The sequence below is a fragment of the Zerene cesonia genome, chromosome 3 (genome assembly GCF_012273895.1).
Source record: "Zerene cesonia ecotype Mississippi chromosome 3, Zerene_cesonia_1.1, whole genome shotgun sequence".
In the NCBI taxonomy this organism is placed as follows: domain Eukaryota; kingdom Metazoa; phylum Arthropoda; class Insecta; order Lepidoptera; family Pieridae; genus Zerene; species Zerene cesonia.
In genome coordinates, this window is record NC_052104.1 from 1,190,620 (window position 1) to 1,208,770 (window position 18,151).

Consider the following 18,151-nt stretch of genomic DNA (forward strand, 5'->3'; position numbering starts at 1 on the left):
ATTGTTAATGAGTCATTATTCCATGGAAATAGTGACCGAACAGCCTCGGTACAAGTTTTGGATGATCAATAGAAAACATAATGGAGTAGAACCGTGATTTTAATGAACAGTAGTTCAATTTAATATACAGTATCGGTTTATTTGATGGGCTTTTTTAAAATTTTGTTTTACAAGTCATGGTAACCGCATTTCAGTGTTCTGGATATATTTTAATCACCGATTCAACATTTTAACATTTAATTAACTTATTTTAACGTATAGGACAAAGCCACATACAATCGACCCACCGTCTAAATAATGTGCCATATTGCAAAAATCTAAAACCAGCCTCTAATAGTCAGAACTAGACCAAATTTAAATTTGACTACAAAGGAGGTAACAGCTTTAAAAAAGAATCATTTAAAATTAGTTCATTAAGTACAATTTTATGATAACAAATATAAAAAACACAATCGAATTGGTAACCTCCTCCTTTTTTGAAGTCAGTTGTAAACAAGTCAATGCGCACTCACCTCGACTGCAACTCCTTGATATCATGCTGAGCCTGCTCCAAGGCGGCGCGTTCCCGCTTCAGCTGCCCCTCCGTAGTTCTGAGCGACCTGTCCACGTGCTGCCCGCTGGTTTCCGACTCCTTTAGCAATGTTTGCACACGCGACAGTTCCAATTCTAGAGACGTACGAGTTTCTTCTAGCCCTGAAATATGTTTGGGGAATTTAACTTTTTTTTTCACAGCAACCTATTAGCTACATCTTTGTGTTTCATTTATTTTCCAACTCTGTAAGTCTTTTAAAAACTTAATATCTAATTTATGTACAGATGATCACAAGATCACGCTGCATAACTTAATCCCTACACTTACCGCCCCAAACTAGTGCCGCCTCCATACACTCGTAACTCCAAAATAGTGCCGCCTACATACACTCGTTACTCTAAACTAGTGCCGCCTGCATACACCGGTAACTCCCCCCCTCAGTGCACCACTCACCCGCCACCTTGTGGTAGGCCTCGTCCCGGTCCCGCGCGGCGTCCCTCCGCTCGTGCTCGGCGCGCTTCACGTGGTCGCGCAGCTCTGCGCACGCGCTGTGGTACTTGTCCCGCTCCGCCGTGCAGCTGCTGAGCTGCCGCCGCGTGTCGCCGAGCTCCTTGCGCAGGCTCTCCGACTCGTTCTCCACTGTGCCATAGTTGATTAGATTATTGCTATGTTAGAAATGCTGAGGCCCACTAATACCGTTGAAGAATTAAAATATGTTTAGACTGTTCACAATGTGCACGATTGAGATTGTATGGATTCTCTGAATAAATATTATTAAAATCGAAAGAGATGAAACCGCTAATAAAAGGATGCACTTAATTTTTGTCCCAATTTCCCTAAAAGAAATTTAGCGTGATTACGCTTGACACGAAAATTATAAAGCACACTGAACGTATGGGAATTATTTATTATTCTTTATCTTGTCATTCCAAGAGTTGTAGTTTCATATACCCACTAATATTTAAACAAACTAAGGACCTCACTTAAAAAAACTGTTTTCATAAAATAATACTCACAGTCCTTCAGTTTGCGTATAGTGTCCTGCAACTGCGCGTACGCAGCATCGTACTTGTCCTCGGCCAATGAGAGCTGCGCACGCGTCTCTTGACACTCGCGGTTAACCGCTTCCTTCTCTAAATGCAACTCCTTAATACGATTTTCAAATCGCGCACAGTCGTCTTCTGCCGCTGCCCTGTGATATAAATAACCAAGTTAGATTACCATGAAGTTTCAGTGCTATTTATTTCCATAATTTTAAGATAAAAGATAAACTTGTATGATTACATATATACTACTCCCGCTCTCCGCTCACGACTATGCCCGTGTAGTCAAAAACAAACATACATACTATCGCATTTATAATATTAGTGAGGATTTCTTTGAAATACTATTTTGTATTAATCGTTCAATCAGTTTTAACATAAGAGACTAACATAACCTTTATGTTAGAAAAATGATTTAAAAACAGTTTTTATTAATTTTTTTTATTATCTGCTATGAAGCACTTATTTATATAATTTTAACATCTTTATTCTACTAGCAATTTTTTAAGATCCTGTAAATAAAAGTTTTTAAGATTATAGAACACTAACTTCGCCTCCTCCAGCCTAGTCTTCAAAGCAGCCAGGTCATCCTTGAGCTGGTTGATGTAATTCCTATCTTGATCGCTTCTCGCCTGAGCGTCTCTCTTAACACGTTCGAGTTTGTTCTGTTCGCAGTCCAGAATTCGCTTCGCTTCTTCCAAGCGTTCTATCAGCGCTTGGTGTTCCTGGTGAGCTGAAATTTATTTAAATATACAATATAATGTACTTTTAGTAAATAAGTAATCCGAACAATACATCTGCTATGATTTGGTACATATCTTACTGAGATATAATTGCATACCTAATAAGTATTATATAAATAAATGAAATCTTTAAATATCGGCATTTTTTTTTATACGGTGTATACTTCATATTTCGTATTTGTAAAGTACAATCAATTAGTTCTGTCTTTATCGATATTTTTAATTAAAATACATTAAAAATATTTTTAATTAAAATACAAATAAATAATGAATAAGGAAAGAAATCGGGTTAAAATCTTACCCATAAGCAGAGCTTGCTGCTTATCATTCTCAGCTCGCAGCATCGCCTCGTCATGCTGCAGTATCAGCTGATCCCTGATAGAGAGTAGTTTCTTCTCCCTTTCCCGCGCACTAGCCTCTAATACTTCCTTCTCGCTCGTTAGCGCCGCTACCATTTGACTCAACTTCTGCTCTAGCGCTTGGCGCAATTGCTCCTGTAAAAAGATTTTTTTTTATTAGTTACTTTTTAAATAAGGCTTGGTGATTCTAATATAATCATACTAGCTGCGCCCCGCGGTTACACCCGCGTAAGTCCGTATCCCGTAGGAATATCGGGATAAAAAATAGATGTTGGCCGATTCTCAGACCTACCCAATATGTTTACCAAATTTCAGAGGAATCGGTTTCGGAAATCGGAGCCGTTTCGGAGGAGTATGGCAACGAAAACTGTGACACGAGAATTTTATATATAAGATTTATTTTTTCTTTGTCTTATATATTATGTTCACATATTCAGTTCTTAGAAGGTTTGGTATTTTTTTCCGTATTATTTCATTGTCATATATTATTTGTTTAACATTAAATTCATTACTCAATCGGAGACCAACTGTAATAACAGCCTCACCTTTTCCTCTTTTAGTTTGGTAATGTTCTCCGTTGTGGTTCTGTTGAGGTTAGTGATGACCTGCTGGTACTCCGCCTCCTTCTTACCAGACTGCTGACTCATACTGCTCTTCGTTTCGCGCAACTTCTTCTCCGTGCTGTCGAGGTCCTTGGTGAGACGGGTTATTTGACCTGAGTAGTCAGTGATATTAACCAGAATAATTAAAATTTTTATAATTCGGGTAGATTTTATAATATGGCACTGCTAAAAGGGGATTTCTACTCTGAATTGAATTTCCCGATATAAAACGTTATTTCAAATCAGACAAATCTTGTAACCTTAAAAACCTTACTATAGCAACTTTCTCTCCTTCACAACAATTCTCTTACCCTTAAAGTTCTCCTGTTGAACCAGAGTTTCCTGCAGGTCGTGTTCCAACTTGCTTCGCCTGTTCTCGGCGTCTTCCAACATATTGGCCGTATCGAACAGTACTGCTTCTAACGCGTCCTTCTCAGAGCGAACACTGGCCAATTGCTCTTGGAGATGTTGCTTGTCTTTATCTAGGTTGTCTATGAGAATCTAGAAATTTTAACAGATGATCATTTTCTATTCTTCCTGTTGCGATTTAAGAACGTATGCTTATGAATAAACGATTGAGAGAACATAGACATCAGTCTTAAATAATATTTATTTTTACAACAAATAACATAATGATATATTTGACTTTCTTTTACGAATCAAATGAGGTGTGGTTACATAAATCTATCATATTATATATTTTTATAACTGCCGATTGTGTGTACTAGGCAGGAAATCTAATTTATAATATTAAGTGTCGGTACTATCACTTTCTGATAGCCAGTCACTTTTTGACGCATATTTTAATACGTTATTTGTCATTTTTAACTACCACATAACCTAAACAGACCATATCCAGAGGTTATGAGTCATAATTCTCCTAATCATTTTATCCATATTCCCACCTGCCGTTCCTCCCCCTCCTTGACGTGGTCATCGATAGTCCGGTTCAGTCTACCGATGGTCTCTTGAGCCTGTTCCAGACGCTGGGTCAGTCGAATGATTTCCTCGTTCAAGGCGTCCTTCTTACGCGCCATTGCTGTGAGCTGCGAGCTCAACTCTCCACGCTCTCTGGAATATTTAACGAGAATTCAATCTTTAGAAAGCATGGATTATCTTTAATGGGACACAATAAACGTAGGCATAACTAGTGAATGCACCACTGTTGTGGATAGTTTTCATTATCTTATCCATGGATATAGATGTGTTGCTACCTAATTTTTACTTTTCAATTTTCTTGTTCATTTAAAGAGTAGTTTGCATTGTTTATCTTGTTATATTTGATTTATCAATTTTTTACAGTCAACGACGTATGTTTAAAGATATTTTTTTATATTCTAACCAGCCGCAACTTCATAGACACGTGCTATCTCTCTCCTTCTACATACTTTTATAAACCAATTGGACTCCTATACCAATAGATCCTAAAAGTGTATTGGTTGTTAATATTAATGGATCAATAGAGAGAGAGAGTAGCAACTCTTACCCCCTAAAATTCTATCTCCACCACCTCTCCTCCACCCTCTAAATACTTTACACAAACCATTTAGATTCCCATACCAATAACTTCTAGACAGTTACATCGTGCAACTCTTACCTCACAACCTGCCGCAACTCCATCTCCACTTTCTCTCTCTCTCCTTCCAAAAACTTGATCTTCTCATACAAACTCGCTTTATCCGCTTCCAACTCCATACGATGCTGTTCGGCCGCGAGCAACTCTTTGCGCAGAGAGTTCAGATCACCCTGCTGTTCTGACGATTGGTTGGATAGAGACGATTTCTCTTCTTCTAACTGTTGGACACAAATAAATGTAATATGTAATGTTGGATGTATGATGATTTTAATTTATCGTTGCTAAGTTCAATTTTATAGAGACACAACATTGAATAATGTAAATAAGCATAATTTAAAAAAACAGGACAGAAAGATTAAACAAGTGTAGTATATATTATGTGCTATATCTCCTTTTTTTAAGTAAGCTTTGTTTTTGTTTTTGTATTTTATTGGCAGCAAAATAAAGTGTATAAATAAATATATATGTTAAAAACTAATAAATTTTGAACGTTCAGGTTCATAATGTATCGTATGTGACAAATAGAAATCACAATGGTCAATGCGTGAGCGTAGAACCACGGCGTCTTGAGTTCGATTCCCGGTGGGGACACAAAAAAAAACGTTTGGCAAGACACAGAAGGCTGATCACATACTTGTCCATTAAGTAAGTCGATAAGTGAATATCATTCGCCCTATACCCCACTAGGGGACACAAGAATTTACCACTAAAGGTAGTAAAATAATCAAATAATATTTGACATACATACAAGAGTAGATAAATAACGAAAAGACAATAATAGCATCTTTCTCACATGTTTAACATCTTCTAAGAGCTTCTTTTTATCGCTCTCGAGGTTCCTAACGAGGTTCTGCAACTTTTCAACAAGGTCCTGAAGGTCGCCCCGCTCCAGCAGAGTTCGCTCCAGTTCTATTTCCAGCTCACCTGATTAAATATTAGGTGGTAGTCCTCATTAATGTATAAATATAGAAACAATAATTATTTATACAGCAACATAAGACTATACTCTAGACTAGACTCCAAATTGTCAAAAGTCGGCCATATTTAAATCGGATCACATGGCAGACACGAGCTTTCAAATATAATAAAAAAATAGTCATATAAATCGGTATATCCAGTAACAAGTTTTTAGGTAACAAACACGAACAGTCAAATTGATAACCTCCTCCTCTTTTTGAAGTCGGTTGAAAAAACATGAAACAGATTGATTTCATATTTTTAATATATAAAAATCACAACTGACAAGTAACATTTTGAAAATCAAAGACTTTTAAACGGATTTTAAACGCGATTTATTCATTATATTATTAACCCGATTAATGAATAAATCGCGTTTAAAATCCGTTTAAAAGTCTTTAATTTCTAAATGCTATACAAACACAAGAAAATACTAAGTAACATTTTATGAAATATTTGCCAATACTTTACACAGCGCAATTTGTTCTTAAATAAATAAAAGCTAATTTATACTATGATACAATACTTTTTTATTGCTTAAATTTTTTCCTACGCACCAACGTGTCTAAACTACGGTTATAATGTACATTTTTTTATCAATCTGATAAGAAAGACTGAATAGATTTCTACTGTATAATGAATAAATAAAGCTAAAGGGTAGCATGGAGTTGATTATTTTTTTATTTTATTACTAGCCAGCATACTTTCAGCACCTATTCAAATACCCACCAGGACCATTCAAAGCCATACAATACATACTTCTGTTCTTATCCATTTGCGAGAGAACAGCGTCCGCCTCCAACTTCTGCTGTTCCAACAGGTCCCTGGCGAGCGCCGTCTTGTTCAGCTCCTCGCGAGTCGACACCAGGTCCGAACGGAGGCGAGATGACCGTTCCTCCTCAGAACTGTTCAATTTTTTTTTTTTTTTAATTTGGTAGTCGAGCACGCTTCGGCACGAATTGGCAGCTCGCACCGGGGAAATACCACACCCCCACAGAAGACCGGCGTAAAATAGCATACTGCTGTGTTTCGTTCGGTGAGTGGGAGAGTCGGAGGCCCGTTTCCTTTTTCCCACCCTTCCCAGTCCATTCCTTCTTTCCAGTCATCAATCCTTTCCTTATCCTTAACCCTTTAAAAGCGTTTAAAGTACTTGTAGAGGCACTACCTCTGCTCTGTTCACGGGCGGTGGTGATCATTTACCATCAGGCGAACCACCAGCTCAGTTGCCCATTATGACATAAAATAAAGAAAAAACGTATTATTAAATTTTTCAAATTGGACCAGTAGTTCTTGAGATTAGCGCGTTTTACCAAACAAACAAACAAATTCTTCAGCTTTGTAATATTAGTATAGATCGTTATAATTATTGTATTACATGTGCCCCTAGCTTTGGTTTGATAACAACTAGAATACATTTCAGCACTGTCTCCGTCACAAAAATGTTACGTCTGCAGTCGTTTTTGAGTATATATTATATATTTTTTTCTTTGTAATGATGTTAGTGTAGAATATAAAATGTAGATTATTTTTCTATAATAAATTTAATGAGTAGAACGAGAAAAAGAATTAAAAATAACTCTTTGTTAAACACACTGGCAACAATAAGTTCAGTTTTTTCTGGCATTTATATATTTCATTCATCAAACAAAGTATAAATAGTTAATGTGATTAGATATTAATTGTATAAATTCAATTTTATTTTTTGTTGTGTAGCATTAAAATGCATTATAAATGACAAATTTTGAACAATAGAAAATATATTCTGTTATAATTAAGCTAAAAAAGTTAGTTGTTTATGTATTTTTCAAACATTTATAAAGAGTTACATTAAAAATACTTAGAAGTATTATACCGTAAAACAGAGTCCCTGCTAGTCAGCTCCCTATGCAAATGTTCCACTTCTGAATTCAGCGATCTCTTCTCACTCTCCAGAGCCTCTATTGCCTTCTCCAAACGATGATTGACCTTCTGGAGTTTCTCGTAATCCGATGTTAGGGATTCCACCTTGAACAGAACACTATATTTTACAATTGACCTTTGCTTTTGTCTTTTTTGAAGTGAAACTTCTTTAGAATCGTTGTGATTTCAAAGCTAATGCAACGGAAAAACGACAGGTGAGAGAGACAAATACAAGAATGTGTAGAATGAAGCCGGCAAAGAGTGAGACAGAAATAAACATACTATTTTATATTTTATATATATTCATCTCATTCTTTTGTCGATTTACTGAAGTTTCACTTCTATCGTGTGTGAATCGCACACACATGTTTTTTTTTATGATTTCGATTCGACTTAAACCTATTTTGTTGTTTGTTCAATAATTAATTCTAAAATCGGAAATAAAATGTATAGCATATATCTATACCAGAAATATTAAAGTTGAGATATATTTTTATGATTAATATTAAAACAGAAATATAAAAAAAATAACAATAGATTTACGTATTTCATAGCCTTTAACGGCACCATAGAAAAACTTTAATATATACAGAAGTTAATAACAAGTACGTGGATGACTTGTATGTATTAGTATTCGCCAATAGATGTCAGGAAGAGTCATAATAAATTGGGACTACTCAAACGCCTCCTATTTGTAAAACACGAATAAAACACGAATATGACATTTTCTAAAAAATATTTATAGCTAGATCGATTTATCGCCCCCGAAACCCCCTATATACTAAATTTCATGAAAATCGTTGGAGCCGATTCCGAGATTCCAATTATATATATATATATACAAGTATTGCTCGTTTAAAGATAGATAGAAGACATAAGATAAACACAAGTAACTTCATCTCACCATAGCGTTGATTTCAACTCTATTCCTCTCCAGGTTGTTCTTGTCACACCTCAAGGCCTCTACGGTCTTCTGAAGGGATTCCTTCTCTTGTACAACTTGATTGAGATCCGTGTTAGTTTGATCCAACTTTCCTGTAATTAAAACGCATCATGAACAATAAAATATAGGTATATGTATACCTATACATCTATGTACTGGACAAAATTAAAAGAAAATGCAGTTAGAATAATTATTATTGGGGTATGATAAATAAGGCGACTCACAGTTGACTAATAAAATGTCGCGGGGTTCTATAAAATTTTCTCTAATTAATAAGTGTTTGAATTTGAGTTTAACGAATAAATACGTTTTAAACCAATAATTAAATGGCAAACCGAAGTAACATTTTCTTTTCTTTTTATATGTTTACCGTCTCGTACGCCCGTACGCCCGGGTTGTTTTAACATAGAGTAGTAGTAGCTTTATTATAAATATCCTTAATCTAAAAATATTACTTGAAAGCATCGTTATTAAATCATACATAATTCATATAAACAAAAAAGCCATACAACCATTAGCATATATACTGGATTTACCTTGCAAATCCTGCACTTTATTCTCTAAAGAAGTGAGCGTGTTATCGGCCGTGTCGGAATGCTTGCGACACGTCATCAATTGTTCCCTTGTATTTTGCAGTTTAACCTGTGGATCAATGTATTTTTGTACGGAAACAAATTTAAGAGACACTGCACTGAAAACAGTGGGAAATTTATTAAGTATTATAAAATGAGGATTATGGTCATTTAAGGTAGTTCAATTCAAATCTCATATGTATTATTTTGGTCCTTCGAGCACTATATATGCAAAATATTAAAATCGATTTTCTATTTTAACAGAATAATATAATATGTTATTATATATATTAATAATAACAAAAAATTCTTGATAACCATCGACGACATGGCCGCTTTTAAGAAAACAAGTCATTTTTCGTATGTCACATAAGCATTTGTAAGAACATTTTTTTTTTCACGCTCACCTGTAACTCGTGTATTTGTATCTGATATTTGTGCAAGGCGGCTTGCAGAGCTGATATGGTGCTTTCCGCGAAGGCCGTGGCGTTTGCTGATTGCGCTATTCCTCGTTTGGGAGACCTATAGATAATATTTTCATTATATACTTATTAGAACAGTCAAACTCTTGTCTTATTTTACACGCATACAAGTACGTTTTATAAATATTACATTGTTTAAGTGTAATTGAATCCTAATTCTAAATAACTCGCATTTTTGCACCATATGACTGTATAGCCATTGTATTATAATCGTATATAGGATTGCCTTTACTGATCTAAAGGTATATGGATGCTAGAAAAAACGTAACCACCAAAGAATTTTTAATTTTTTCCGGCAACTCGAGTGTAAATTACGTACCTATCACTCAGATGCATATGTGTGGGTGGTACATCAGTTTCCGAGTCCTGTATCAACGCGCGAGCTACCTCCTCCAGCGCCGAGCGCATTATGCCCGCCTCTGTACAAAGCGCCTCCGCACATTCGCAACGCTCCTCCTAGTAATATATGGATAATAATATGTGAGTCTATACAATATACATACCTATTTAATAATATATTAACTTATTCTTTCACTAACACACAACTACTTGAGGCAGTAGCTTTCAAATAAAAACAGAATCATCAAAATCGGTTCATCCAGCCGAAAGTTCTGAGACATCCAATCCAAAAACTACAGCTGAATTGATAACCTCCTCTTTTTTTGCAGTCGGTTGAAAATATTCGAAATAATCAATAAGAGAAATCATTTTTCGAACGACACCTCACATGACTTAATTCCAGAAGACATAAAGCTCAAATTCTCACAATTCCTTGCAACTCGCGCAATTGTGTACGTGCGTCTCTTTCCCTCAGCTCAGAGAATGCACTATCTCACTACATAGTAGCGGTGTAAAACACCAATTAATATTCACCTTATTGCATAAGACATAAGGCTCAAATTCTTACCAATCCTTGCAACTCCTGCAACAGTCGCTGTATACGTGCGTCTCTTTCCCTCAACTCAGCGAGAGCGCTGTCTCGCTGGGTAGTGGCCGCGTGCAGGTCGGATCGAAGATTCTCGATTGCTGATACGGGGGTGGAAGTTGGTGCTTGCGTTTCAGGCTATTTGAAATATAACCAAAATTAAATTACATTATTAACATTTATAATTCTACCCATTTATCAAATCAGTTTAATTGCTTAGGAATGAGTTAAGTTAGCTTCACATTAAAAAATATTAATAGTAGTAGTAGAATTAACCTTTGAGCTGCCATGAGTAGCGTAAGCAGTGATGGCATATCCACTTAGTGTTCCAACTAGATCCCGGGCAGCAGAATCTATATCGTTCTTCACTTTATATAGATCACGCTCAGTGTTGGTTTGCAATTCGGAGAAGAATCTCTTGACGGAGACTACCTCACGCCACAGATTGAGCAGGCGGTTGTGCTCATTGGAGTAATAGTCATTGAAGGCCTGAAAAGTATTGAATAATTAATTACATAAAAGAGTATATGCATAAAAAACCAATTGCCAATCAGGCTTAAATTCAGAACTATCAAAATAAATTAACATTATCAATTTTCCAATGTGACTGATTCTGATTAATTATTTTGTATGTAAAAAGAATTCAATCTCGTACAGCATGTATTTTATTGTTTCCCATATACCTGTTCTTCATCCTTCCACTCATCTTCTTTAATAGCCATTTCGTCACGCAGTGCCTCCCAATCGTTGGTGAGCTTTTGCAAGTCATTTGTGAGAGCCTCATTCAGCTGATGTGACTCTTCCAATTGGTCTCGAAGCAGGTTGTTTTGGGATACGAGCTTTTCACACCTAAATTTATAGTATAATTAACATGCTTTTATGAGTTTAACCTATACATTGGTGTGTTACTAACACTTTTAGACTTGATTTTGACACTCTTTAAACATTCAAATTTGTACAAAAATAAAGGATTGGTTTACAGTACAAGAATTCCATGTGTTTCTCTTATTATCTTGATTGGGATACCAGGGTTAAATAATTTGCTTATGTATACTCTCTATAAGACTATTTAGTTGATTCTTTCATTAAAACATGTTTTTCTATATCTATTTTGGGATATTATTTTTATTATTATACATCCTTTTTTTTTTATAGTGGGTAAATCTTGCATAGATACCCACGGCCCCCGGGGTTGGAGCCGTGGGTTATGTCGGATTCTTACCGACCAAAACCCCACTGTGTTCCGTCTAGCCACTTGAGTGAAGGGGCCACGGGAGCTGATTAAAATATGTCCGCGACCCCCTCGGCGGCTGCCCGTTGCCGGGCCAGGATTATTATACATCCTACTAATATACTACATGTGGATATATGTTGATTTTTGATGTGGATAGAAAATGTTTAACATAAATTATCTGTTTATACCAAATCTGTAGATAATTCTACATGTTGGCTTCTAAATTGAAATAAAATTCTAAAATTGATCTTAAAATATAACAATGAAAGACTTATCATACTGTACATAATCTCAACCTAATATACTAGCAATTGCTTTGTTCTAATTACATATACAATACCAAGGACTATATAGCCAACACTTCTCAGTGTGTCTTGTAGTGAAAGAATTTTTAATTGGTCTAGAAGTTTCCTAAGACTTCAGCGCATACAAACAAGCTCTCAGCATAGAATTATTAGTATTGAAGTATTGATTAATGTCACTGTTGTTGATTTAATTTTGCAAAACATTTTGTTTGATTCTAGTAACGTAATATTTAACGTTACGTAGCATTATTATGCTTACTTGCGTTTTTCTTCATCCAGTCTCTTGAGTGCGGTCTCCAAATCAGAAATACGTTCATCCCTGCGAGTATCACTAGAAGATGTTGGTAGAGATGGCGGTGGCAGTGCTATAGCTTTTCCAGTAGACGGTCTATAAGTCGTATCACTACGAGGTGTAGTTTCAAGCATTTGGTTCTCAAGTTCTGCACATCGTTGTTTGTATTGCAGCACCTGTATTTACAGGATTTTGTAGTTGAGATTGTTGTATTCCGAACAAGAGACATAGTTAAATTGCTTTCAATTTCACAGTAGTCGACAATTTATATGATCTTTCACATATTATTAAAATTAAATCGCAGCTAACGTAAACAGAAGAAAATTTTTAATTTCAAATTTTGACCCCAGTTTACTGTCTACAGTCTACACACATGATTGACAGTTGACATTGACAGAAGAGATTTCGTTTAAAACAAGAACCTATTGTAGATGTTTAAGCTACAATTTGTTTATACTTTTAAATTGGGCGCCAATAAAATTTGTCTCAATAAAGTAATCAAATGAACTCCAATGTGTCGGATCTAAACCAAACAAACAAGCATGTATACTTTTGCTTGAAGTCGTGAAACCAACGCAGCCTGGCCTTGTTGTGCACGACGGTATGCGTCGAGCCTCCGTTTGTGATCCGCGCTTTCCCCAGCAAGGCGGGCACGAAGCTCTTCATTTTGTCGCCTTAGATCACTGCTGACACTACCAACTGGAGAATCCATATCCGGTGGACTTTCAAGGGGCTTCTATGAGAAATGTTACAATTACTAATAAACTCTTAAAAAATTCAAAACTTGGTACAGTACGTACATATTATTAAACAATAAATACATTTAATTATAACATATTTTATCTATTAAACATGAGAAATCATGCTCACCTCCTTCTTAGATCGTTGTGGTAGCGTACTTGGTGGTCTACGACCGATCGGAGCCCGAGCGCTCCTCGGCGTAGTTAAACCTTCCCTCGCAGGCAACTATAAAAAAATGTTATAATATTATAAACAAAAAAAAAATTTTATCTAACGCTGAAAACGTCCAAAACTAAAACTCAAAGACCTGAAAAGAAACCTTTTTCCTTTTCTTTTTTCTTTGATGCTTTACTTCGAAACACAAATGTCGAACAGATTTATACTCAAACTCCATTCCAAAAAAGACAATTCAAAACACGAAACACGTTATCAAAATTTAATCTGCGGGAATTAATGAGCCGCGAAAATGTAAAGAAAGTAGTTTTGGAGAAAATAGGTTGAATACTTTTGTACAAATAAATTAAATGCACTGAATAAACCGCAAACAGACGTGTTGGTTTCCAAGGGGTAGAAATACTGGCTATCTCGGTCTAGGCATCTAATTACCGCCCTCATTGCAATTATTATGGAGTTCGTGTGAATAAACCTCTCTCTTTTCAAAAATCATTATTGCTGTATAAACAAATGCAACAAGAAACCACTATGTTGGTTTTATTTTATAAGGTAGTTAGCTACCTAGTTATAGCTAGGTATTTTCTTAATTAAAGAATAATTTACATATTTCACGTATTTATATGCAATAAATTATCAAGTTCATTATTCATGTAATAATAATTAGTATTTTGATTAAAAAATATATTGGTCAGCCATGTACACCACAGAAAACTTATAAATTGTGGTTATATTATAAAAAAAAAAACGTTTGAAAAAACACCACTTCTATACTTAATTGTAGAGATATATTATAATTCCAATTTATAAATAAAGAATATAGGTATCACCTGCTCGCACCACGCCGGCTCTTGGTTGATTTGTATACGAATACGTCATACTACTACCGCCTACTAAAAAAGGTAAACATATCCGTTGCCTAGCAACGTTAACAGCGTCGCAACCCTCTGCAAACATCCTCACCGACATCAATCAACATTGTACCGACCACATACATTTTTCCACAGTTTTTTAATTAGTACACAGTTAATTTAATTCTACATTAGTACTCTAGTAACCACATTTGCCTAAAAGTAGGTATATAGCAAACGACTTCTTTTGTAAAACTAGTAATAGCAGCCTACATCGCCACCATCAGCCCTAATTTGTACTAATACAGGGACACGGGCCTCCAATGAGGGTTTAAGACATAATCCACCACGCGATTTCACATCTCCTATAGCTAATCAAATAATTTTATGACTATAAACGCTTTTACTATTTACGATAAACTTTATTTTGTTCGTATAGAAATTCTATATATTGCTAACTTAGACATAAAAGCATAGATTTCTAAATAGCATAAAGGTAAAACATATCTAGTAAAACACTTTAAACCTACACAATTACATTATATTTATCTAAACAGTATGAAAATCTTACCTATTAGAAGTGAATATTATATTATGTTGATATTATATTTTAAACGAGTCCGTTTGCGGAGCTGACAAGCAACTGGGTGCGTTGGTAGCAACATTTATCAAACGCCTAACAAAATAATCAAGGCAACAATTAGTTTAATCAATATTACACATATCTAAAGTTATGTGTCATAGCGAATGTGATAAGCTGGACTGAATATTATTTTATAATTTTTTAGGGTAAGGTTTCGCTTCAATACACTCCCTTGTTTGATTCGATTCGACTAGCCCACAGGAGTATGGTTGTACGTTTCCACATATCTCACATCGCCGCAGACATAGATAAGGATTTACAATGTAGATAACGATATGGAAAGTTTAATTGATTTAATGTATCTGCTAAGTTCTGACCTTAATACAACGTTGACAAAAACGCGTAAATAATAATTTTTAACAGCGCTTATAGGCTCACCTATATGTTTATAGGTAACTGACACATTTATGCTCGATTTTGACTCGCTTTAAACGGACAGATTAATATTAAACTTTGCACACTTATGACAATCGATGACAAGAAGAATCGATGACAATACACTAATTTTATGAGTTTTCTTTTTATACTGATTAGGATCGTCAGGATGAAAGAATTTCCTTATTCTACAATTTAAGCGTGTTTTTTTTTGTTATTTTCGAGCCAGGCCTTATTTTTAGGAAAAGCCGATACATTCTTTACATTAATTTAAATAGCTTTACCTGCTCTGTATAATATCATTTATCTTACCATTTTTCATTTTATATCGAACATATGGAATTGATTTGGAAACTTTTCTCTTAATTCTCTATGCATGTGTATGTTTGCAGTGTACAAAGTTCAAACACATTAGTAATTTAATTTTTAATGTAAGTTAGAACTTCTAATGTTCTAAGCGGTTACACTTGATTATTAGAAAAAAGAAATTAGCAAAATTTTGTAAACGCCAACTCACTTTTATATTTGTGATATTCACATAATACGCGCAAATATTGCTTAGATATAATAAGAAAACTACTATTATTTTATACACGAGATGTGGTTTAACCTAGTGATCTGTTTTAATTTTTCTATCACACACCAGCTTCCCTCTCCCAAATTCATTATTGTACCTAAGCTGTATCTAAGTTCGAGAATGTTTTGATAGCCTGTGAACTCGACAGAAATATGCGATTAGCTAAGCATACCGACAATATAAATAGTAAATATAAGTTCAAAATTAATACATTACAAAAAATTATCATTTCTAGAGTTTGTTTTTCTTTTAACATAACTTATAAGTACTTATCCTACGAAGATTTAAGAACTTTTTTTTAAATATAATGATCAATAGGATTCAACTTTCAACTTTATCCTAATATAGTTTGTTTGTTTAACTTTTATCATAGTAATTAGCTACTGACGTCAAGTGTGTAAGACGGGCCGGCCGTGTCAATGACCGATATCACGATTCGCATGATAAGCAAATAATTTGAGCGTACACATAATAAGTCGTATAATTTCTATTTAGAACATAGATCATAATTCATAGATATGATTATATTCATATTCAGAAAAACGAAGATTTATAAATTTCAAGGAAAAATATCCTTCAAATAACACAGCAATGTATCATGTGCATACTTATTTAAAACTTAAAGATCTATAGTCTCGTTACAAATGAATATATTATTTTTTTATTTGACATTCCAATCGGTTGATAATCAATTTCTTAATAAAATAGATGCCATTGTCGCATCAATATTCCGGGCATAACTTGTAATAACTTTCATTATTTTTATCAATAAAAAAATTTAACGATGACGATAAAACGTAAATAGCACGTGAAGTAGCGAAAAATTACTAATAAATAAGTAAGTGGAACTGTACATTGTCGATTTTAATTGAAATGAAAAAAAATGGCTTGAAGGCTGTTACCCGCGACTTTGTTCGTATTGTCATAGCAATCATAGCAATACAAAGTTTTCACTGGTCACATTACTAATATAGCGCCATCTACCGAAATTTACAATCGTCGAAATGATTCCAATGCGTTCATCATCATCATAATGTATATTCTGCCTTCCCATGGGAATAAGGTGTCGTACTGCGGTAAAAAGTAGTCTCCAAACTGACAGAAACATAAATCATACCATAAAAAAGATTCGTTGCCACGCTAAAGAAAAGCAAATTTAAATATATTGTCATATATGTGTAAAATTATGAAACTTGTCATATTACCTACTTTTTATAAGGCCCCTATAGATATGCCATATCCGCGTATTAGAAAAATTGTTGATAATTAGTGACGCAACCGTTACTATGCTAAAAAAATACATCCCTCGGTCATTGACATCGATTTATCTAATCGTTGCTTGTTGATTTAACATACCACAGTAATGGTTGACACTGAAGAAAGAGAGATTAATTTATTGTTTTGTTAAAAACATAATTGATAAGTAAGGTTATTTTATAGGCGCACGTCCATATATTTATATTTTTGTTGCGACAGACACTTTTCAAACATAATATAAATAAAAAATATAAGACGATTACTAATATAAAAACATTATAATTTTAAATCTTTTAGGTTAATTTATTAAATTTTTTAACTTATTTTAAATTTAGGTACTTCATACTTTTGCTAATTTATTGCTTTTGATAATTTATACAAAAGAACAACAACGCTTACGAATTAAGTAGCAATTTATTTTAACAATTCGCAATATTTACTGAAATGAACAGCGAAAGCTTTTAAATGCGGTTAATTAGTCATTGATAAAAATCTACGATGTTTAACGCTACCTATTACAAGCGTAAACATAGTGGGTATTCTTCAAAAGTTTTCATAATTTCTTCATTTTATCATTTTGGTAAATGATAACGGGTTTCTGTGACCCAGTTCAGTAACTCAGGGAAGAGTCACGCTATGTTTGGATATAAACAATTTTCCCATAATTTGGGAACTAATTTCAAGTAACGATTTTGTTAAATAAGTTTTTTTTAATATATGGTTATATACGCAAATATTTTGGTTGTTTACGGATTTATATATATTTATATATTCATAACTAGCTTTTGATCGCGGCTTCGCACGTGGCAAATCCGGAGTAGTTGGATAAATGAATGTTATTTTACTTATAAACCTTCCTCTTGAATCTCTCTATCTAAAAATAACCATCAAAATTTGTTGCGTAATTTAAAAGATCTAAGCAAAACAAATAAAAACGTCGTAATTATTGATATTGAATTGCACTTTGATCCCTTTAAAAGTTTTAAATTTCTAAATTAATATTAATAATAAGGTAAAGAGGTAGTTTGTAAATTTATGAGCTTGTAACGTTGTAGGGGGATCTGAACTGATA

The 18,151-nt window shown here is 34.3% G+C and overlaps 1 protein-coding gene across 1 annotated transcript in view; it reads right to left on the bottom strand.

Annotated features, from left to right (window-relative positions):
* LOC119839033 (rootletin) overlaps window positions 1-18,151 on the bottom strand; it is a 35,033-nt gene that overhangs the window by 9,319 nt on the left and 7,563 nt on the right. The window contains exons 3-25 of the mRNA XM_038365207.1: window positions 13,335-13,430; window positions 13,015-13,200; window positions 12,432-12,640; window positions 11,317-11,482; window positions 10,910-11,122; window positions 10,616-10,771; window positions 10,028-10,164; window positions 9,634-9,748; window positions 9,191-9,296; window positions 8,616-8,746; window positions 7,665-7,816; window positions 6,572-6,717; window positions 5,649-5,779; window positions 4,877-5,073; window positions 4,185-4,350; window positions 3,591-3,780; window positions 3,223-3,392; window positions 2,620-2,812; window positions 2,125-2,308; window positions 1,549-1,724; window positions 986-1,171; window positions 513-693; window positions 53-149 (exon numbers count right to left, since the gene is read on the bottom strand). Of these exons, the coding sequence (XP_038221135.1) occupies window positions 53-149; window positions 513-693; window positions 986-1,171; window positions 1,549-1,724; window positions 2,125-2,308; window positions 2,620-2,812; window positions 3,223-3,392; window positions 3,591-3,780; window positions 4,185-4,350; window positions 4,877-5,073; window positions 5,649-5,779; window positions 6,572-6,717; window positions 7,665-7,816; window positions 8,616-8,746; window positions 9,191-9,296; window positions 9,634-9,748; window positions 10,028-10,164; window positions 10,616-10,771; window positions 10,910-11,122; window positions 11,317-11,482; window positions 12,432-12,640; window positions 13,015-13,200; window positions 13,335-13,430 (3,684 nt within the window). The remainder of the gene's footprint in view (window positions 1-52; window positions 150-512; window positions 694-985; window positions 1,172-1,548; window positions 1,725-2,124; window positions 2,309-2,619; window positions 2,813-3,222; window positions 3,393-3,590; window positions 3,781-4,184; window positions 4,351-4,876; window positions 5,074-5,648; window positions 5,780-6,571; window positions 6,718-7,664; window positions 7,817-8,615; window positions 8,747-9,190; window positions 9,297-9,633; window positions 9,749-10,027; window positions 10,165-10,615; window positions 10,772-10,909; window positions 11,123-11,316; window positions 11,483-12,431; window positions 12,641-13,014; window positions 13,201-13,334; window positions 13,431-18,151) is intronic.